The sequence below is a fragment of the Macrotis lagotis genome, chromosome 2 (assembly GCF_037893015.1).
Source record: "Macrotis lagotis isolate mMagLag1 chromosome 2, bilby.v1.9.chrom.fasta, whole genome shotgun sequence".
NCBI lineage: Eukaryota > Metazoa > Chordata > Mammalia > Peramelemorphia > Peramelidae > Macrotis > Macrotis lagotis.
The window spans coordinates 242,215,594-242,235,841 of NC_133659.1; the positions used below are offsets into that span (position 1 = coordinate 242,215,594).

A 20,248-nucleotide genomic window follows, 5' to 3' on the forward strand; every position below is an offset into this window, starting at 1 on the left:
AGTACTTAAGAACATGTTAGGAAACTTGCAAAGTGTCCAAAGTGACTAACATAGAGTGTTTTTATAGAGGAGAGGACAAGGATGGAGCTGGGACTAGGACAGAGTCAGAGGGAAAGGCATGCAGAATTAGGGAGGAGTTAGTTAGTGTTACTCTCAGACAATGAAGATATCTTAGGAAAGGGAAACCTTATTTGGTAGAAAGAGAATAGAGAAGGCATTTAGACTGAGCCCTATCTTCCCTTGTTTCTTAGGCTTCAGGAGCTGGTACGGAGGGGGAACAGTCAGTATCCTGGAGCTAAGTATATAATTCGAGATAATGGTGATCGAATTGATCTACGCTTCCACCCCAAACCTAGTGATCTCCACCTGCAAACTGGCTACAAGGTACTTAACATACCACTGTCATTTTTCTCTATGTTTGAGATTATTTAGAAATTTGTGTCACCAAAATTACTTTGTGTCCTAGTATTTGGAAATAGCAATAGACAGTATTATGGGTGAATGTGAAGGAAGATCTGAACTGAAGGAAGCAGTACAGAGGAAAAAGTATTAGTCAATAGGAATTACAGATGGAAACAATGCTTTTTTATTGACACATATCCTACCTTCTTCCTTAGGTAGAGCGTCATATGTGCGATGGGGACATTGTCATCTTCAACCGGCAGCCAACACTGCACAAAATGTCTATGATGGGTCATAGGGTCCGCATCTTGCCTTGGTCCACATTCCGCTTGAATCTCAGGTCAGTCCAAGGATCAAACACTTGGGTCTCTTAAAGAAATTAGGCCTGGTGGTAAGAATTAGGATTAGAGTACTTTACTAATCCAAATTTTGAATCCATATGTGTTTCCCAGTGTAACAACACCCTACAATGCAGACTTTGATGGGGATGAGATGAACTTGCACTTACCACAGTCTCTAGAGACTAGAGCAGAGATCCAGGAACTGGCCATGGTGCCCCGAATGATTGTTACACCTCAGAGCAACCGACCGGTCATGGGTATTGTGCAAGATACACTAACAGCAGTGCGAAAATTCACCAAGAGAGATGTCTTCCTAGAGAGGGTGAGCTGACTTAGAAATATAAAACCTGGAGTTTCAAGAGTTGAATTGATGTTTGGCTCAAAACTACCTTCTCATCTTCTTACTTCTTCCCCTCTTTTTTTTTAATCAGACAGATTAATTCTAATTCCTACCTTAATCAGGTTGCCTATCTTTGATGTAGATTGAAAAGCCCAGGAATTTGGGGCAAAGCTTGTGGGTTCTAGACCTGTGGATTATGACTTTGGATTGTGCTTGAATCTTCCTTTTTTCTCACAGGGTGAAGTGATGAACCTATTGATGTTCCTTTCTACATGGGATGGGAAGGTACCTCAACCAGCCATACTGAAACCCCGACCCTTGTGGACAGGAAAACAGATCTTCTCCCTTATTGTGCCTGGACACATCAATTGTATCCGAACCCACAGCACTCACCCTGATGATGAAGACAGTGGCCCTTACAAGCACATCTCTCCTGGGGACACTAAGGTGGGGCCAAATGCCAGGATTCATGAAGGGTGTAGGACTTAAAAATATAAGGGACCAAATTGCTAAATACCTGGTTTGTTCCTAGGTGGTAGTGGAGAATGGAGAGCTGATCATGGGTATTCTGTGCAAGAAATCTCTGGGCACATCAGCTGGCTCACTTGTCCACATCTCATACTTAGAGATGGGCCATGACACTACCCGTCTCTTTTACTCCAACATTCAGACAGTCATCAATAACTGGCTTCTCATAGAAGGTGAGAATGGGGGGGGGGGCAGGACACAGTGCCCCAGAAACTGCTTTTTTATCTAATGCTGTCTCTCCTAATCTTTGTTGCTAGGTCTTTTTACACAACCTTTTTCTTCTTAGCTTCTTCCTGAGTTCCTTATATATCCAGGGTCTTAAAGGGTCTTCCATACTGATTCCTCAGACTGTATATAGCTCCTTTACCCCATGTGGGGAGACTGTCTCTGATACTACTCATGAATCTTAGGTCACACCATTGGCATTGGGGACTCCATCGCTGATGCCAAGACCTACCAGGACATTCAGAACACCATCAAGAAAGCTAAGCAAGATGTAATAGAGGTGAGATGAGGGGGAGGTTGAAGGAAGAAGTCTCTTTATGGAAATAAGGATTAGAGTCAGAGATTAAAGGAGAAAAATGAAGAAGGAAGTAGGGTCTGTTTCTTGTATGCCAGGGCACCTCTTTATTCCATGTCCTTTTCATCTCCTACCTCCAAAAAAATTTTCTTAGGTCATTGAAAAGGCCCATAACAATGAACTGGAACCAACACCAGGAAACACTCTTAGGCAGACATTTGAAAATCAGGTGAACCGAATTCTTAATGATGCAAGAGACAAGACTGGCTCCTCCGCCCAGAAGTCCCTGTCTGAGTACAACAATTTCAAGTCCATGGTTGTTTCAGGAGCAAAGGGGTCTAAAATCAATATCTCTCAGGTGAGAAAACTTTTTTTCTTCATATATAATGAACTACATTGATATTGGGGAGAAGGGGGAGGAAAGAGAGAACATAGACAGTTGAAGATAAGAGAGAAATAGAGTTGAAGATGAAAGTCCTTTTACAAAAAGGCCAAAAGACCTAATCTTACTTTTTTTTCCCCTCAACCCTCAGGTTATTGCAGTAGTGGGACAACAGAATGTTGAAGGCAAGCGGATTCCATTTGGCTTCAAACACCGGACCCTTCCCCACTTCATCAAAGATGATTATGGTCCTGAGAGCCGAGGCTTTGTGGAAAACTCTTATTTGGCTGGTCTCACACCCACAGAGTTCTTCTTCCATGCCATGGGTGGGCGTGAAGGTCTTATTGACACTGCTGTCAAGACAGCTGAAACTGGTGAGGCCTTCACCTAATCCAGAAATCTTGAGGAGGACTGAAAATTGTAACAACCCCCCCATGAAAAAATTTAATTTTTTTCACCCAGGGACTTTTTCCCAGCAACCCTGAAAAAAAATTTCAGAGGTTGTTTGAAGTTATTGCTGTGCTATCAATCTCATAGAAGAACATAAAACAAAGCAAAGGGAACCACTAGTCGTGCCGTGAATACAGTACAAAAAACATAAATATACTTTGGGAAACATTGAGGATGTATTCTAGGCAGTTTTGTACCAGAGATATTTGGAATACTCATTCTTGTTATACATCTATCTTCTAGAGTTTTCTTCTCAGCATACTAGAAAGATGTAATGGAGAAACTCTTTAATACACTAAGATTGTTGATGTTTGGGTCCCTAAACACATGATAGGAGTTGTATTTCTAGCTCAAACTTACCTTATGGAGTCCAATCTATATTCACAGGCTATATCCAGAGACGTCTGATCAAATCAATGGAATCTGTAATGGTGAAATATGATGCAACAGTACGCAACTCTATCAACCAGGTGGTACAGTTGCGTTATGGTGAAGATGGACTAGCTGGTGAAAGTGTTGAGTTTCAGAACTTGGCAACTCTCAAACCTTCCAATAAGGCCTTTGAAAAAAAGTGAGTAAGAAAAGGTCTTAGGCAGAATCCTAATTTTTCTGAATATTGAAAACTAGATATGGAATGAAATATTACTTGCTCTTTTAGAATGCTTTTGTTTCCAAATTTTTGTTTTTATTTTTAATTTAAGCAAACCTGAACATTTAATATACAAAGACAGAAAAGAGGATTGTGTATGAAACAATTTGTAATAACAGTCCTTTTCTTAAGGTATTTTAACACTATTAACAAAACTGCTCTGCTTGTTTATTTCTCTTTATGAATAAATTTTCAGTTCTCTGAAGTTTTTTTAACTTATCACTTAGAGTCTTCTTTATGTCACTATCATCAGAGTTAGTGTGACATAGTATAGCTATACCTCAAAGTCAGAGACTTGGATTAAAGTCTCTTTATATCATATAGAAACTAAACCAGAGGGGCAGCTAGGTGGCACAGTGGATAGAGCACCAGCCCTGGAGTCAGGAGTACCTGAGTTCATATCCAGCCTCAGACACTTAATAATTACCTAGCTGTGTAGCCTTGGGCAAGTCACTTAACCCCATTATCTTGCAAAAAATGTACTTCTCTAAATATTTTTGTTTCTGTCCATTCTTTCCCTCTGTCTTTATCCTCTTTGGAGGGTATGCTTCCTTTATGGCATCCTAAATCAGTCAATCCTTATTCTTTACAGCACATTTGCATTTCATTAAACCATAACTGTGTAGTAAGAAAATGTTGAGTGAATGAACCTTCATTCATGAGGCAGATAATTTACTCAGTGACCCGCAGAGGGCATTGATAATGCCAGTTTTCCCATTTCTTAGGATTGTTTGTCCTGAACCTCCTTGAGCTTTAGGGTGCATCAATCTCTTTGTCTTTGGTTCTGCTACACAGGTTCCGTTTTGACTATACCAATGAACGAGCACTGAGGCGTACTCTACAAGAGGAATTAGTGAAGGATGTGTTGAGTAATGCCCACATCCAGAATGAGCTGGAGCGTGAATTTGAGCGAATGCGTGAGGACAGGGAGGTGCTTAGAGTCATCTTCCCAACTGGAGACAGCAAGGTAAGATATGGCTTTGTGACTTGCTTGGTGAGGGCAGAGTTTGGAATAGGGAAATCTGGCTTGGGGCTAGCAACTAGTCTCTCAGCTTAGCTCATTGGCACTCTTGCCACCACCCTTTTCTCCATAGGTGGTTCTTCCCTGTAACTTATTGCGGATGATTTGGAATGCCCAGAAAATCTTCCACATCAACCCCCGCCTCCCCTCAGACCTGCACCCTATCAAGGTTGTAGATGGTGAGTGGTGAGTCCAGACAACTGAACTCATGAGAAAATGGGGTCTGAGAGCAGAGGGTTGAAAGACAGTTGTCTCAATTCTGATCATCTCCCTTGTCATTCACCTCAGGTGTAAAGGAGTTAAGTAAGAAATTGGTAATTGTCAATGGAGAAGACCCTCTGAGCCGTCAGGCACAGGAAAATGCCACGCTGCTCTTCAATATTCACTTGCGCTCCACCCTGTGTTCCAGACGCATGGCAGAGGAGTTCAGACTAAGTGGGGAAGCATTTGACTGGTTATTAGGGGAGATCGAGTCTAAATTCAACCAGGCTATTGTGAGTATTGCTACTGCACCTCTTCCCACAGTCTGCCTCTTTGGGATCTCTAGGACAAAGTTGTCCTTTAACTATATTTTGAGAGGTTTTTTTAAAAATTGAGATCCTTTGTCTTTATTTCACTTTCATTTCTCAATCTATTCCTCTGCCCTCCCCCAACTAGAGAGTAGGAATGAATAGATAGATACAGATTCAAACACACTTACTTATTCTGGTATAATATCTTTGACCACCCAAGAATATAAAAGAAAAGCAGTTCAGCAAAACTAACTCATATCATCCAAGTCCAATAATTATACCTTGTTCCACATACATAGTCTTTTCAACTCTGCAAAGAGAGAGAAGTATTCTCACATCACTTCTGATTATGACTAAATTATACAGCATTCCATTTCACTTTTTAAAATTTCTGTTTACACTATTTTCATTGTATATTAGCTTTTTCTATTTTATTTCACTTACCATCAGCCCATATAAGGCATATATCTCAGTAATGTTCTTTTTCAGTGAGCTTCAATTTTGTTCCCAAACTTCTGTTTTGTTCCCGTTCTCCTCCAGGTGATTTCACTTTTCAAAAGGTAATAAAACCAGCAAAAAGAAATTCTATTCTGGATCTGATTGTCATTAACAGAAAGGATCTGGTTGCTGAAGTGGGAATGAAGGAAATCCTGGGAGGAAATAACCGCTCCCTTCTAGAATTTGTGATAGAGGAAAGGATATTTGGGAATAGTTTTAGATGTACCTAAGATTTGAGGAAAGCAGATTTTAGAGAAGTCAGAAGATGGATGATGGACTAAAATTCTCCAATGAATTGAGTCCAGGGGAGATGGGATTGCTCAATAATTAAATTCTGAAAATGCAAAAAAAAAATTAGGAAGAGAAAATGGAGTTTGTCTAAAGAGACTTCTGTAGATGCAGATAACAGATGCAGTAACCAATGCAGATTTTTAAAAATGATACTTTATCTTATTTTCCAATTATATTTTATGAAAGTATGCATATGCATATTTTTAAGTTACATTATTTTCTTCCAACCTCCCTTTCCACCCCCCTCCCCTCATCAGTGAACAGTCATGTGAATATTGTATAGATACATATGTTTAACATTACATGTTAATAGTAGTAAATAGTAGTCATTTTCTGAATGAGGAATTAGGATTAAGGGAAAAGAGAATTCCATGAGATGATAGGAAAGAAATTCATAAGTGAAATTTTTTAAAAACTGAATGTAGTGTACATTCAGATTCTATAGGGTTTTGTTTTGTGGATAGCATTGTCTGTAGCAGGTCTACTAGGGTTGTCCTAGCTCTGAACTGCTGAGAGGAGCTGCATCCATCCATTGTGATCATCTCACAATATGTTTAATGTTCTCTTGGTTCTGCTCCCTGCACTCAGCATTAGTTCCTGTAATTCATTCCATGCTTTTTTAGAGTTTTGACCATTCAGGGTTTCTTATAGAACAATAGTATTCCATAACATTCATATACCATAACTTGTACAGCCATTCCCCAGTTGATGGGCATTCCAATTCTTTGCCACTACCAAAGGAGCTACTCTGAATATTTTGGAACATGTGGGACTTTTCCCATTTTTTTATAATTTCTTCTGGAGATAGGCCTAATATTGGAATTACTGGGTCAAAGGGTATGATCAGTTTTATTGCTCTTCAGAATGATAGAATCAGTTCACAATTCCACTAACAATGGATTAATGTTCCAATCCTCCCACAATCTGTCCAACATTGATTGTTTTTCCCTTTTGGTCATCTTAGCCAATCTGATAGGTATGAGGTGATAACTCAGTTGTTTTGATTAGAATTTCTTTAATCCACAATGATTTGGAGCTTATTTATATATCAATATATATGACTGATTTCTTCATTTGAAAACTGTCTGTTCATATCCTTTGACCATTTAGCAATTGGGGAATTACTTGTAACCTTAATTGGTTGAAATTCTCTATTTTAGAAATGAGACATTTATCAGAATTCTTAAACTGAAAATTTTTTCCCAGCTTTCATTTTCCTTCTAATTTTTACTGGCTTCATTAGTGCAAAAACTTTTTAATTTAAAATAGTCAAAATCATCCAGTGTGCAATTTATAATGTACTCTAATTCTTGGTTAGACATAAATTGTTCCCCTTTCCATAGATCTGACAGAGTATTTTTTGGTCTGTTAATTGGTCTGCAGTGAGGCACTTTATGTCTAAATCCCATACTCATTTTTGACCTTATTTTGGTGTAGGGTGTGAGCATTGTAGTTTTTTTTTGACAAGCCATTCAAAAGATGGAAGCCAGGGCAAGTAACAAAGGATGAACATAGGCACACTGGCCATAAACAGGATCTGGAGTATGTAAAAAGCAAGAGGAATGAAAAGACAGGACAGGTTGTAGGGTTGAAAGTTGCATTAAGAAAGATTATATGGCCCAAAAGGATACCAGTATAGTTTGTTTTAGGTGGATGAGATAATAATGACAGACAACAAAGGTGATTCCATTTTTATTTTGTTTGTTTCCTCTGTTAAGGAAAATGACCATTTACAAGGGAAATGACAGAACAAAAATGAACTGGCAAAGAGAATTGCTTAATTATTTGTAATATTTAGATAAAGACTATGGAATATTGGGAAATTGTGCTACAGGATTGGAAAAGGACAAGTTGCTCTACTTTTCAAAAAAGGGAAGAGAACACACAGTGAATTAAGAATCCAGGGAACTAGGTTTCAATTACTGAGTAAGTTCTAGAACAGATACAAATTAACAAGATGGTTACTAACCATCTAGAAAAGCCAGCATAGCTTCATCAGTAATAGGTCATACCAACCTGAAATTATTTCTTTTTGACAGCTTTTTTACTAACTTAGGCAGATAAGGGGAAATGTTGTATGGTCCATGATACAACTTTTTGTTTTAAAATGGAAAATCATTTAAAACCAGATTGAGGACTGTACAAAAATAGGTAGTCAAGATTGGGCTATGATTTGCTGACCCTTGTTGTAAGTCATATTCAGACAGGAAAAAGAGTTTAGTAATCCATAAAGTTCCCCTGCAGGTCATATTTTGACTTAGTTTTAAAATGTAATATTTTCTGTGATTTACTGTATTTTTATTTTTGTTATATATTTTACAGTTACATTTGTTTTTGTTTTTGCAAGGCAGTGGGGTTAAGTGACTTGCCTAAGGTCACACAGCTAGGTAATTATTGTCTGAAGTCGAATTTGAACTCATGTCCTCTTGATTCCAGGACCAGTGCTTTATCCATTGCATCACCTACCTGCCCTTCCCAGTTACATCTTTTTTTTTTTTTTTTTTTTTTTTTTTTTAGGTTTTTGGCAAGGCAAATGGGGTTAAGTGGCTTGCCCAAGGCCACACAGCTAGGTAATTATTAAGTGTCTGAGACCGGACTTGAACCCAGGTACTCTGCTTTATCCACTACGCCACCTAGCTGCCCCTCCCAGTTACATCTTAATCTGGTTCAGGTCATCAAAACTAGCTGTGGAAAAGAATGATGTCAACTACATACTATTTTATTTGAATGACTTCACAATTGATCAACGACGCACATTTCATACTAAGCTGGGAGAGATAGCTAACATCCTCAATATTAGGAGCCAAAAAGATAAGCCAAAGTATTGGGTTGAATTTATTTTACATGATATTAAGAAGGGATTATTTTTACAAGTGAAGGTATTTGTCTGGAAAAGATCTAAGAGTTTTAGTTGGCTGTTTAGGCTCAATAAGTCATATGTGGGGGCAACTAGGTGGCGCAGTGGATAGAGCACCGGCCCTGGAGTCAGGAGGACCTGAATTCAAATCCAGCCTCAGACACTTAATAATTGCCTAGCTGTGTGGTCTTGGGCAAGTCACTTAACCCCATTGCCTTGGAAAAAAAAGTCATATGTGGTATGATTTATTAGTGAGAAAAGTTAAAAGATCTTGGGCTGAATTCAGAAAAGGCATACCTTTCAGCAATAAGGAGATGATAGTTCCTTTGTGATCCCTGTTTAGATTTCATCCTAAAATTTTGTGTTCTGGGCACCAGTTGAAGAAGGACATTAAAAATCTAGAATGAGGAAAGGCCTTGGGTCCATATCATGTAATTGGTTAAAAGAACTGGGAATATTCTGGAAAAGAAGGTTTCAGGGAACATGATTGCTATGTTCAAGTATTTGGAGGGCTATCACATGGAAGGAAGGAATAGACTGTTCATTTTGAGTTAAGAGGGCAAAAATAGAAACAAAAGTGGAAGTTATAAAAGAGCAGATTTAGGCTTGATATCAGGAAAAAACTTCCTAACAATTCAAACCCTCCAGATTGGGGTGTACTGCCTCAAAAGATAGTGGTTGTCTGTCTTTAGATGTTTTTAGGTAGAGGCTGGATAACTATTTGTTAGGTATGTTATAATGGAGATTTTTTTCCTTTCTATTAGACTACATGACCACTGAAGTCCTTTTCTATTCTTAAATAATGTGATTATGTAGAATAGTACTCACCTAAATATTTTGGTATAGATGCCCTTTTTTTTTTTTATCTTTGACCACTTTGGATGTATATACTAGCAATGGGATTCATAAATCAAAAGTTATGGACTTTAGGGGCGGCTAGGTGGCGCAGTGGATAGAGCACTAGCCCTGGAGTCAGGAGTACCTGAGTTCAAATCCAAACTCAGACACTTAATAATTACCTAGCTGTGTGGCCTTGGGCAAGCCACTTAATCCCATTTGCCTTGCAAAAACCTAAACAAAAAGTTATGGACTTTTTGGTCTGGCTCCAAATTGTTTTCCAAAGCTTTTGGACCAATTTACAACTCCACCAGCAGTGTATTAGTGTGTCAGCCTTTTTATATAATCTCTCCCTCACTGAGGATCTCAAAAAATGAAAATAATAGAAATATGATCTTTAAACCAGGAAAGGATCTTTTTACCAAAGAGAAAACTGAGGCCCAAAGAGGTTTAAGTGTTTTTTAATTTAATTTAATTTTTTTATGTTAAATATCCATATTAATCATGTTGTGAAAGAAGAATCAAATCAAAAAGGATTGGGGGAATCATGAGAAGGGGAATAAACCCATAATACCCAAAGCAAATTTTTAAAATTTAAAATAGTAAATTCTACTTCAAACACTTGTCTTAACTTCTAGTTTGGGAGAAGGTGCTTATTGTCCTCTTTCATTTTGCAAGTCCTGCTTATGGAATAGAAATGTTAATTTCATTCCCTTCCTTATATCTCTTTTCCAAAATGACACTCCATAGTTCAAGTACACCGTAGTTGATCATCACACAGTGTTGCTGTTAATGTGTACAATGTTCTTCTGGTTCTGCTCACTTCACTCAACATCAGTTCATGTAAATCCATTCCAGGCTTTTCTGAAGTCCCATCCCTCGTGATTTCTTTTTCTTTTTTAATTTAATTTAAAATTTTCCAAATACATACAAAGGTAGCTAGGTGAATAGAGCAGTAGCCCTGAAAACAGGAGGACCTGAATTCAAATTTTGCCTCAAACACTTGCTACTTAACAGCCTTGTGATCTCATTGACCCCATTCCCTTGCCAAAAACAAAAAAAGGGACAAACATTCAACCATTTGCAAGTTTATTGAGTTCCTCATTTTTCTGTCACCCTCCCTGAGGTAAAGCAATTTGCCCAAGGTCACATAGGTTATGCAAGAAGAGATGGTATTCAAATTCAGGTCCCATGATTCTAAGTCCATTGGTCTTTATAATATACCATGTTTCCCCCCTTTGAGAGTTCACTTGTTGCAGAGTAGTATTTTAGATGCTAGTTGGAAATAGGGAATTGGAATCAGAAAATACTTTTCCTGCACTAGGCAAAACTTAATAATGACTTATGTATTCATAATATTTTGTTCTTCACTGTTTGATCTTTATTAAGAAATTTTATATTAAAACTCCATTTTATAGATGGGGAAACTGAGTTAAGTGACTTGTCCAGAGAAAACTTCTAATAAACTTTATCATTATCAATGTTATAAACTGTGACTTCACACTTCCTAGAACAATACCTTTGCTCATGGACATTTAATGTTTAAATGAAGCAAGCAAAAAAAATATGTCAGGTGCTAAAAATCTGCCGACAGTGTTTGGGGGGGCAATCCTTTTTTTTTTTTGTAAGGCAATGGGGTTAAGTGGCTTGCCCAAGGCCACACAGCTAGGTAATTATTAAGTGTCTGAAGCCAGATTTGAACTCAGGTACTCCTGACTCCAGGGCCATTACTCTATCTACTGTGACCCCCTTGGGGGACAATCCTTGAAGGCTTTATTTTATTAAACCCTTCATTCCTTCTAAACTCCAATTCCTGTTTGTTGGAGAATTTGAAGAAGAGGGAATGGAGAGCTACATCTGCTTCTCTCACTTGACAGTGAGATGAAGGATTAGTTTCCTGTTTCATCCTATTGACACTGATTTTCTCACCCACCAGGCCCATCCTGGGGAGATGGTGGGGGCTCTAGCAGCTCAGTCCCTGGGGGAGCCGGCCACCCAGATGACCTTGAATACTTTCCACTATGCTGGTGTATCTGCCAAGAATGTGACATTGGGTGTGCCTCGACTCAAGGAACTTATCAACATTTCTAAGAAGCCCAAGACACCTTCTCTTACTGTGTTCTTGTTGGGCCAATCTGCCCGTGATGCTGAGAGAGCTAAGGTAAGACTAGGAAACCAAGGAAATCACTGATTACAGCTCAGGTAGGGTAGCAAAATCCAACTGCAATGGAAGGCATTTGGAATTTTTTCCCAAGGATGGTGACTGTTGTAGACTTTTTGTTTGATGCTTATTCTGCCTCGGGGTTCTGTGTAATATCATTTTTAAGCTATTTTCCCATATTGGTGGTAGATAACTGGATTCCATGACTCTGTTATGGTAGTCATTCATGTGCCTATACTTTGTGCAGGATATCTTATGCCGGCTAGAACACACAACTCTAAGGAAGGTGACAGCTAACACAGCCATCTACTACGATCCTAATCCCCAAAGCACAGTAGTAGCAGAGGATCAGGAGTGGGTCAATGTCTACTATGAGATGCCTGACTTTGATGTTGCCCGAATTTCACCCTGGCTGCTGCGAGTAGAACTGGACCGTAAGCACATGACTGATAGAAAGCTGACTATGGAGCAGATTGCTGAGAAAATAAATGCAGGTGAGCATGGAAAGCAAAAGTCAAAATCCTTGCCACCTTCCATAAGTAGGGCTTGTGATAATCTCTGGTTAGAACCATCCAAGTGGGTGTCATCCAGGTACCATCATTATCCTTGAGATTTTGGAGTCTTCTTTGTATTAATTTCTAGTTTGAGAGAAGGTATTCAAGTCCTCTTTCATTTTGCAAGTCCTACTTATGAAATAGAAATGTTAATTTTATTTCCTTCCTCCATCTCTTTTCCATATAGTTTCTTCTACTCTTTAGGTTAGATCTTCCCCTTTATTTTAGTTTTCTATCCCATTCCAGTTTTCTTCCCAATTAATTGTTCACTTAATGTGGGGTTCTAGAAAGTATAAAAGACCTAGTTTTAAACATGCCACATGAAATATAAGGTTCAGGAAGAAGATTGAAAGTTACTGTTAAAAGAAGAAGCTCTGAGATGGAGATGGGGGGGCAGAACTGAGATGGCCAAGTAGGGGCAGGAGACATAGAGATCTATTAATAAAAGCGGAAAGAAGAGCAGATAGGAAAGGCAAATTGTAGATGAGAGAAGTCTTAAAGAGCTTTACATTAACAGGTTTCGGTGATGACTTAAACTGCATCTTCAATGATGACAATGCAGAGAAGCTGGTACTCAGAATTCGAATCATGAACAGTGATGAGAACAAGATGCAAGAGGTAACAGGGATTGAGGAAATGGCTATCTTGATTCCTGAGTAGGGCAAGGGTTCTGTGGGCTGCCAGAAATTTTAAGAGTATAGGGTAAGAGGGTTTTTGAGAAGATTGATAAGATAATAACAAAATACATAATGGATATTTTCCTTTATATTTCTCATAGGAAGAGGAGGTTGTGGATAAGATGGATGATGACGTCTTTCTGCGTTGCATTGAGTCCAACATGTTGACAGATATGACATTACAGGGCATCGAGCAAATCAGCAAGGTTCTACCCTAGGCACCCACCCCTTGTTGTTAATTTTCCCTTGGCCTGTCAAATTCTGATTTCACTCTCTCTTCCCCTAGGTGTACATGCACTTACCTCAGACAGATAATAAGAAGAAGATCATCATCACAGAAGATGGAGAATTCAAGGCATTGCAGGAATGGATTCTAGAAACAGATGGAGTGAGTCTGATGCGTGTATTGAGTGAAAAGGATGTGGATCCTGTACGCACAACATCTAATGATATTGTGGAGATCTTCACGGTAAGAACCTTCCTATCGGGGTTAACTCTTGACTGTGTTATAGAATTTTCAGTAAAAAAGATGATCTCCTATTACATTAGAAATCTATCCAGTTCTCCTGATTGACACTTCCCCCCCTATTACTAATGGCTTTCTTGCCCTTGTTTCTTTTCCTCCTTCACTTGCATTATTTCCCCAATGCCCCTGCCTCAGGAAAACTTTGTGACCTGATAGAGAAAGGGGTGCTAAAAGAAACCAGTGTTGTCCATCCTTCACTCCTATGACTAACTCGATATTCCAGTTGTCATTTAATAATACCTACTTAGGAATCTCTTAGTTTTGAATCTTGCTTGGTCTGAGAGGAGGGCAGGGCAGAACCAGATAGCTGATCAGTCCACATGGATTTATTAAATGATCTACTATATGCCAGGCACTGTATTAGATAATTGGGGACATAAAGACACAAGTGAAATGCTAGATGTCGAATTTTAATCCTGATTGTCTCTCCAACCAGGTACTGGGCATTGAGGCTGTGAGGAAGGCATTAGAGCGGGAACTGTATCATGTGATCTCCTTTGATGGGTCATATGTCAACTACCGCCATTTGGCCCTACTTTGTGACACCATGACCTGCCGTGGGCATTTGATGGCAATTACCAGGCATGGTGTCAACCGACAAGACACAGGACCCCTCATGAAGTGTTCCTTTGAAGAGACGGTAATGACTGATGTTGATGGGAAAAGGTGGAAGAATGGGTAGGCAGGAAGCCTTGCAGGTAGAATGCCTTGAAGAGAAGAGAGAACCCAGGGGTGGATGATTGGTCTTAGAAGTTATTAAGCTGATTTTTGACAGTGCTGTCAGTCCTGTGCTCTTAACCCACTCTTTGTTCATCTGTCAGGTGGATGTGCTGATGGAGGCTGCAGCTCATGGAGAGAGTGACCCTATGAAAGGTGTGTCTGAGAACATCATGCTTGGCCAGCTGGCTCCTGCTGGTACAGGCTGCTTTGATCTCTTACTGGATGCTGAGAAATGCAAGTATGGCATGGAGATCCCCACTAACATTCCTGGCCTGGGAGCAGCTGGACGTGAGTATTAGGGCCACCCCTGTTGGAGAGTGCCATAACACACTTGGATTTGGGTCAGAAGACCCAAGTTCTGGGGAGGACTTGAACCTAACATTTTTTATTTCTTGACAGCTACTGGAATGTTCTTTGGCTCAGCCCCCAGCCCCATGGGGGGCATGTCTCCTGCCATGACTCCCTGGAACCAGGGGGCCACCCCTGCTTATGGAGCCTGGTCCCCTAGTGTTGGTGAGTAACCCCAGTCCAGGGAAAGGGTTGAATGAATCTCTCTAGGTGGTGCACATCCCAATGCAACAGATTCCTTATTAATATCATCTGTGTTGTTTCCCAAAGGCTGATTTTAAATAGTTTAGGGAGAATGATAATAGTGGGGAGAGAGCTAAGGAGAGGTAATTGTGAAAGGAAAGAGGCCTAGAAGGTAGTGGTTGATAGATAAAGGTGGTGTGAAATTTGCTTTCTATCTGTCCCTAAACTCAGTTTTGTTTGGGAATGGGGAATGTTATTTTCTGAATGCAGGAAGTGGAATGACACCTGGAGCAGCTGGCTTCTCCCCTAGTGCTGCCTCAGATGCTAGTGGCTTTAGCCCTGGCTATTCTCCAGCCTGGTCCCCTACACCTGGCTCCCCAGGATCTCCAGGCCCTTCAAGCCCTTACATCCCTTCACCAGGTGAGTATGTATACCAGGATCCAAGTTCATATTTTTTATGCCCATTTTGGATCAGAATTTTCTTTGTACTTATCCATCTTGTCTCTTTTCCCACAGGTGGAGCCATGTCTCCCAGCTATTCACCAACGTCTCCAGCCTATGAACCCCGGTCTCCAGGGGGTTATACCCCTCAGAGTCCTTCCTACTCTCCTACGTCTCCTTCCTACTCACCGACATCTCCCAGCTACTCTCCAACCAGCCCCAACTACAGCCCCACATCTCCTAGCTACTCTCCCACATCTCCCAGCTACTCTCCCACATCTCCCAGCTACTCTCCCACGTCTCCCAGCTACTCCCCTACCTCTCCCAGCTATTCCCCCACTTCTCCCAGCTATTCTCCGACCTCTCCCAGCTATTCTCCCACATCTCCCAGCTACTCTCCCACATCTCCCAGCTACTCCCCCACCTCACCCAGTTACTCGCCCACCTCTCCCAGTTATTCGCCGACTTCTCCTAGCTATTCACCCACTTCTCCCAGCTATTCACCCACTTCTCCCAGCTACTCCCCAACATCTCCAAGCTATTCGCCTACCTCCCCTAACTACTCACCTACCAGCCCCAACTATACTCCAACATCACCTAGCTATAGTCCAACTTCCCCTAGCTACTCGCCCACCAGTCCCAATTATACCCCTACAAGCCCCAACTACAGCCCTACCTCTCCCAGCTACTCTCCAACCTCTCCCAGCTACTCCCCAACCTCCCCTAGTTATTCTCCCTCAAGCCCACGCTACACACCACAGTCTCCAACCTATACTCCAAGCTCCCCTAGTTACAGCCCCAGCTCCCCCAGCTATAGCCCCACTTCACCTAAATATACACCAACTAGTCCTTCCTATAGTCCCAGCTCACCTGAGTATACACCAACCTCCCCCAAGTATTCTCCTACCAGCCCCAAGTATTCACCTACCAGCCCCAAATACTCACCCACCAGCCCTACTTACTCACCTACAACCCCAAAATATTCACCTACATCTCCTACCTATTCACCAACCTCACCAGTCTATACTCCAACTTCACCCAAGTACTCCCCTACCTCCCCCACCTATTCACCCACCTCCCCCAAGTACTCACCAACCAGCCCAACTTATTCACCCACCTCTCCCAAGGGTTCTACCTACTCTCCCACCTCACCTGGCTACTCCCCAACCAGTCCCACCTATAGTCTTACAAGCCCAGCCATCAGCCCAGATGACAGCGATGAAGAAAACTGAGGGGTTGCTAGAGATATGGGAAGTCAGAGAGAGGGAGAGTTCAAGGCCAGGTCATCTCTTTTCTCTTTCTGCTACTTCGAAGATGACCCCCAGTAACCTCCCAGTTCCTACTCTGATTTTTAATCTCATTTTAGATGGGTATTTTTTCATTGGTTTTTTTGATTGTGCTTTCTTGATATCATCTATTTGCCCCAATCTTCCCCATATCCAGCTCTCTAGAGACTGAGGAAGAGTGACCATGGACACACCCCTGTGCTGTCCCCAATAAGAGCCCTAACTTAGTTTGATTGAAATGGGGAAAGAAAAGATAGGTTTTAAAACCTGAAGAGGAGGGGTAGTCCTTGTCCATGGGATCATATACTCTTCTCAGGTAGCATGAAGCTGCTGCCTCTTGTCTGTTTTATTTTATTGAAGTTTAAATAAAGTTATACTAATTTTGACCAAAAGTGTGTGGAACCATTTGATGTTTTTTCTTTCTTCAGTGACAGGAAGGAATTTTTAAAAATGAGGATATCATCTCTGATGCCTAAAAATAAATTGGACTCCCTGAACTTGTACTGACATCTAGTGGATAGGTTGTAATAGCCTAGAAGGGGTAGAATTAATTTGTACTAGATAAATGTAAAAAGTAACATTAAAATTTCATTGGACATGGAGTAATTTAATTCATGAATCTTGGAACTAGAACAGACTTCAGAGATGATCTCATCCAAATTTTTTATTTTACACATAAAACAACAGAGCCAGAAAAGGCTAATGAGTTGTTTTGGTTTTTGCAAGGCATTGGGGTTAAATGACTTGCCCAAAGTCACATAGCTAGGTAATTATCAAGTGTCTGAGGTCATATTTGAACTTCGCTCCTCTGGACTCCAGGGCCAGTCCTCTATCTACTGTACCACCTAGCTACTCCAAGTCCTTTAGCTTTTAAGGGCTTCCTTTCCCTTTTGAATTTTCTTGCATCTTATTCCCACAGTAGTCATTTAATAAACATTAAATATAAGTGGCAGCAAAGTGGCACACTGATAATCACAGACCAGGGTTAGGAATCTATATATAAGCTATAGATGATGAAGACTTTTCATTACAATTGTGGTTAGGCTGTACTACTAGATTACCAGTCTTAATCTACTTCTGAGACAGAAAATAGGTTACTGTCGGAAAGCATCAAAGAACCAGTTTTAAAATTTAAATGGTTAGAAGGTTGCCAATTCTGAGATCACATAGAATGCCTCTAAAGACTAGAGACATTTTAATGCATCTGACATTGCAAGAAGGTATGCAAGATGTCAAGTAGATACATTTGATGAAAAGTAGAAAGACCCATTGACCTTGGTGTATGGATAGTCTACCTACTACTGTTGCTGATAAAAAGAAGTGAGAAATGGACAAAGTCAGGAAGGAATGAGTGGGGAAAAAGACTTCAATATTAAAAAGCCATAAAAACAAATGTTCAATCACATCCAATTCTTTGTGACCCTATTCTGGAGTTGGCAAAGACACTGGAGTGTTTGACATTACCTTCTCCAGATCATTTTACAGGCAAACCAGGTTAAGATTTGCCGATGGTCACACAGCTAGTAAATGCTTTGAGGCCAGGAATATAAGTCTTCCTGACTCCAAACCTCAGATGGGCCACAAAGCAAGAAACTGACTTGCAATGATAACATAAATTTAAGACTAGGAGTTCAAGAAAGCCTGGTCAGAAATGGAATTGTAGAGAAAATTTCCATCTGGAAAAACACAGAATTAGGAGAACAACAAAGAAGTTAGCATATATCATGAGACAACATCACCAGCAGAATACTGCAATAAAGGAATTGTCTCGAGGCCTGAATAGTAGATCCATGAAGTCACTGACAATGATAAAGGGTTGATGTACCAGAAATTGATAAAGTGGTTTTAATTGTTAATTGAAGTTTTTTAATCTGTGAATATATGCCCATTGCATTTTTAGGCCTTTGAATCACATTACATTTGACCTGCAAGTAAGGTAGACCTGCCTCATAGAACATGCCTCAGGACAGCTATTAGCATTCTCAAATACAATGTACTTTGTCTTTGTACTCTAGAGGCCCTCCACTGAAGCATCACACAGGAAAGGAGGCATTTCTGGTGTCAACTCTTCCCTCCCTGTATAAACTTGAGTTCCCTTTCAATTTGAGATAGTAGGTTAGCACATGATCCTTTTATTTTATTTTTTTTGTAAGGCAAATAGGGTTAAATGGCTTGCCCAAGGCCACACAGCTAGGTAATTATTAAGTGTCTTGAGACCGGATTTGAACCCAGGTACTCCTGACTCCAGGGCCGGTGCTTTATCCACTATCCACTACACCTAGCCGCCCCTATCCCTTTTTTTTTTTTAAAGATTTTATTGACATCTTTTATTTTCACAGTTTATTTTATTGGGGGGATGCAACAACTTTATTGAAAAAAGTGCAGTGAAATTACTCCAAAACTTGAAAGTGCAGGGTGGATTCTTTCTGGATGTCACATAGGGTACTGTACATCTTCCAGCGGCTTTCCAGCAAAGATCAACCTCTGCTGGTCTGGGGGAATGCCTTCCTTGTTCTGAATTTTGGCCTTGACATTCTTCAAGGGTGATGATCTTGCTAGTCAACGTCCTCAAAGATTTACATTGTCAAGTGGTGGTGATGGCAACACCCACACTGAGCAACAGTCATCTCCTGTTCTTGGCAGATCTCCACATTTTATTTTTTTTAAATATTGATATCTTCTGTTTATCATCATAGTTTTCTGAAGTTTCCCTTCCCCATCCCTGGCAGCCAGTCCATAAAACAATATTTCTTAGAGAAGAAAAAATTAGCACTACTAATCAATCAAGTCTGAAAATATGTCTAATGTGTAACCTTTGTATTCCTTCTATCTGCACAAAATGGTGGGCTTGGGTCTCCTCTCACATATCTTCATTTATATGATATCTTTTTTTTTTTTAGGTTTTTGCAAGGCTAAGGGTTAAGTGGCTTGCCCAAGGCCACACAGCTAGCTAATTATTAAGTATCTGAGGCCAGATTTGAATTCAGGCACTCCTGACTCCATGGCCGGTGCTTTATCCCCTGTGCCACCTAGCTGCCCCTTCTCCTGATTCTAAGTCAAAATTTCTCTTTAGTATCCTGTCTTTCTTCAAGAATATACAAAAGTCGGCTGGCTCCTGCTGCTGGGCCTCGGCCTGGGCGGGTTCCTCCCGGGGCCAGCGGAGGCCCCGAGCCCTGCCAAGACACCTACAGAGTGGAGCTGGCCGTAGGCCGTGCTGTGCAGGCAGAACCTAGTGCTCATGGGAAGCATCTTCAGTATCCTGTTGGTCACTATGATCCTTATGGCCATTTGTGTCTACAAGCCCCTTCACCGTCGCTAACTGGAAAACAGCTGAACTCTACAGACTCCTGTCTCAATGAGAACACGACAAGCAGTGGCACGTGGGGACCACTGAGGCAGCTGGGATCAAAACCCAAGTACTTGAAACCCACACATTCTCTGAAGGAGACAAAAGGAAGATAGAGAAGAGCTTCTGCTTACAATCAAATAGACCAACCACTAACAAGTATTTTTTCCTCTCGTTCTGTAGTATGTAAATAATCAGATACTTGAGAGATTTTTGCTTTGGTGTAACTAACAGAAGACAGACTTGAATTATTCAGGTATGTACTGTGAAGACAGCAAGTTTACTTTTGGCATAGTGTATGTACAAGCCCTCTTGGAAGGTATTAATCCTTAATTTTTACAGATGTTAATAAGAATTCAAACATAACTTTGTTAGGTT

General features: G+C 40.5%; 1 protein-coding gene across 1 annotated transcript in view; it reads left to right on the forward strand.

Annotated features, from left to right (window-relative positions):
* The window catches only part of POLR2A (RNA polymerase II subunit A), a 35,236-nt gene extending 18,320 nt beyond the window's left edge, over window positions 1-16,916 (forward strand). Inside the window, exons 8-29 of the mRNA XM_074225484.1 lie at window positions 252-384; window positions 618-742; window positions 855-1,065; window positions 1,321-1,530; window positions 1,616-1,784; window positions 2,022-2,116; window positions 2,286-2,489; window positions 2,665-2,887; window positions 3,351-3,534; window positions 4,408-4,579; window positions 4,707-4,812; window positions 4,922-5,127; window positions 11,565-11,789; window positions 12,037-12,283; window positions 12,861-12,961; window positions 13,122-13,226; window positions 13,307-13,489; window positions 13,983-14,186; window positions 14,368-14,554; window positions 14,666-14,779; window positions 15,068-15,217; window positions 15,314-16,916. Coding sequence (XP_074081585.1) covers window positions 252-384; window positions 618-742; window positions 855-1,065; window positions 1,321-1,530; window positions 1,616-1,784; window positions 2,022-2,116; window positions 2,286-2,489; window positions 2,665-2,887; window positions 3,351-3,534; window positions 4,408-4,579; window positions 4,707-4,812; window positions 4,922-5,127; window positions 11,565-11,789; window positions 12,037-12,283; window positions 12,861-12,961; window positions 13,122-13,226; window positions 13,307-13,489; window positions 13,983-14,186; window positions 14,368-14,554; window positions 14,666-14,779; window positions 15,068-15,217; window positions 15,314-16,470 — 4,711 coding nt within the window. The 3' untranslated portion in view covers window positions 16,471-16,916. The remainder of the gene's footprint in view (window positions 1-251; window positions 385-617; window positions 743-854; window positions 1,066-1,320; window positions 1,531-1,615; window positions 1,785-2,021; window positions 2,117-2,285; window positions 2,490-2,664; window positions 2,888-3,350; window positions 3,535-4,407; window positions 4,580-4,706; window positions 4,813-4,921; window positions 5,128-11,564; window positions 11,790-12,036; window positions 12,284-12,860; window positions 12,962-13,121; window positions 13,227-13,306; window positions 13,490-13,982; window positions 14,187-14,367; window positions 14,555-14,665; window positions 14,780-15,067; window positions 15,218-15,313) is intronic.
* The last annotated feature ends 3,332 nt before the right edge of the window (window positions 16,917-20,248 follow it).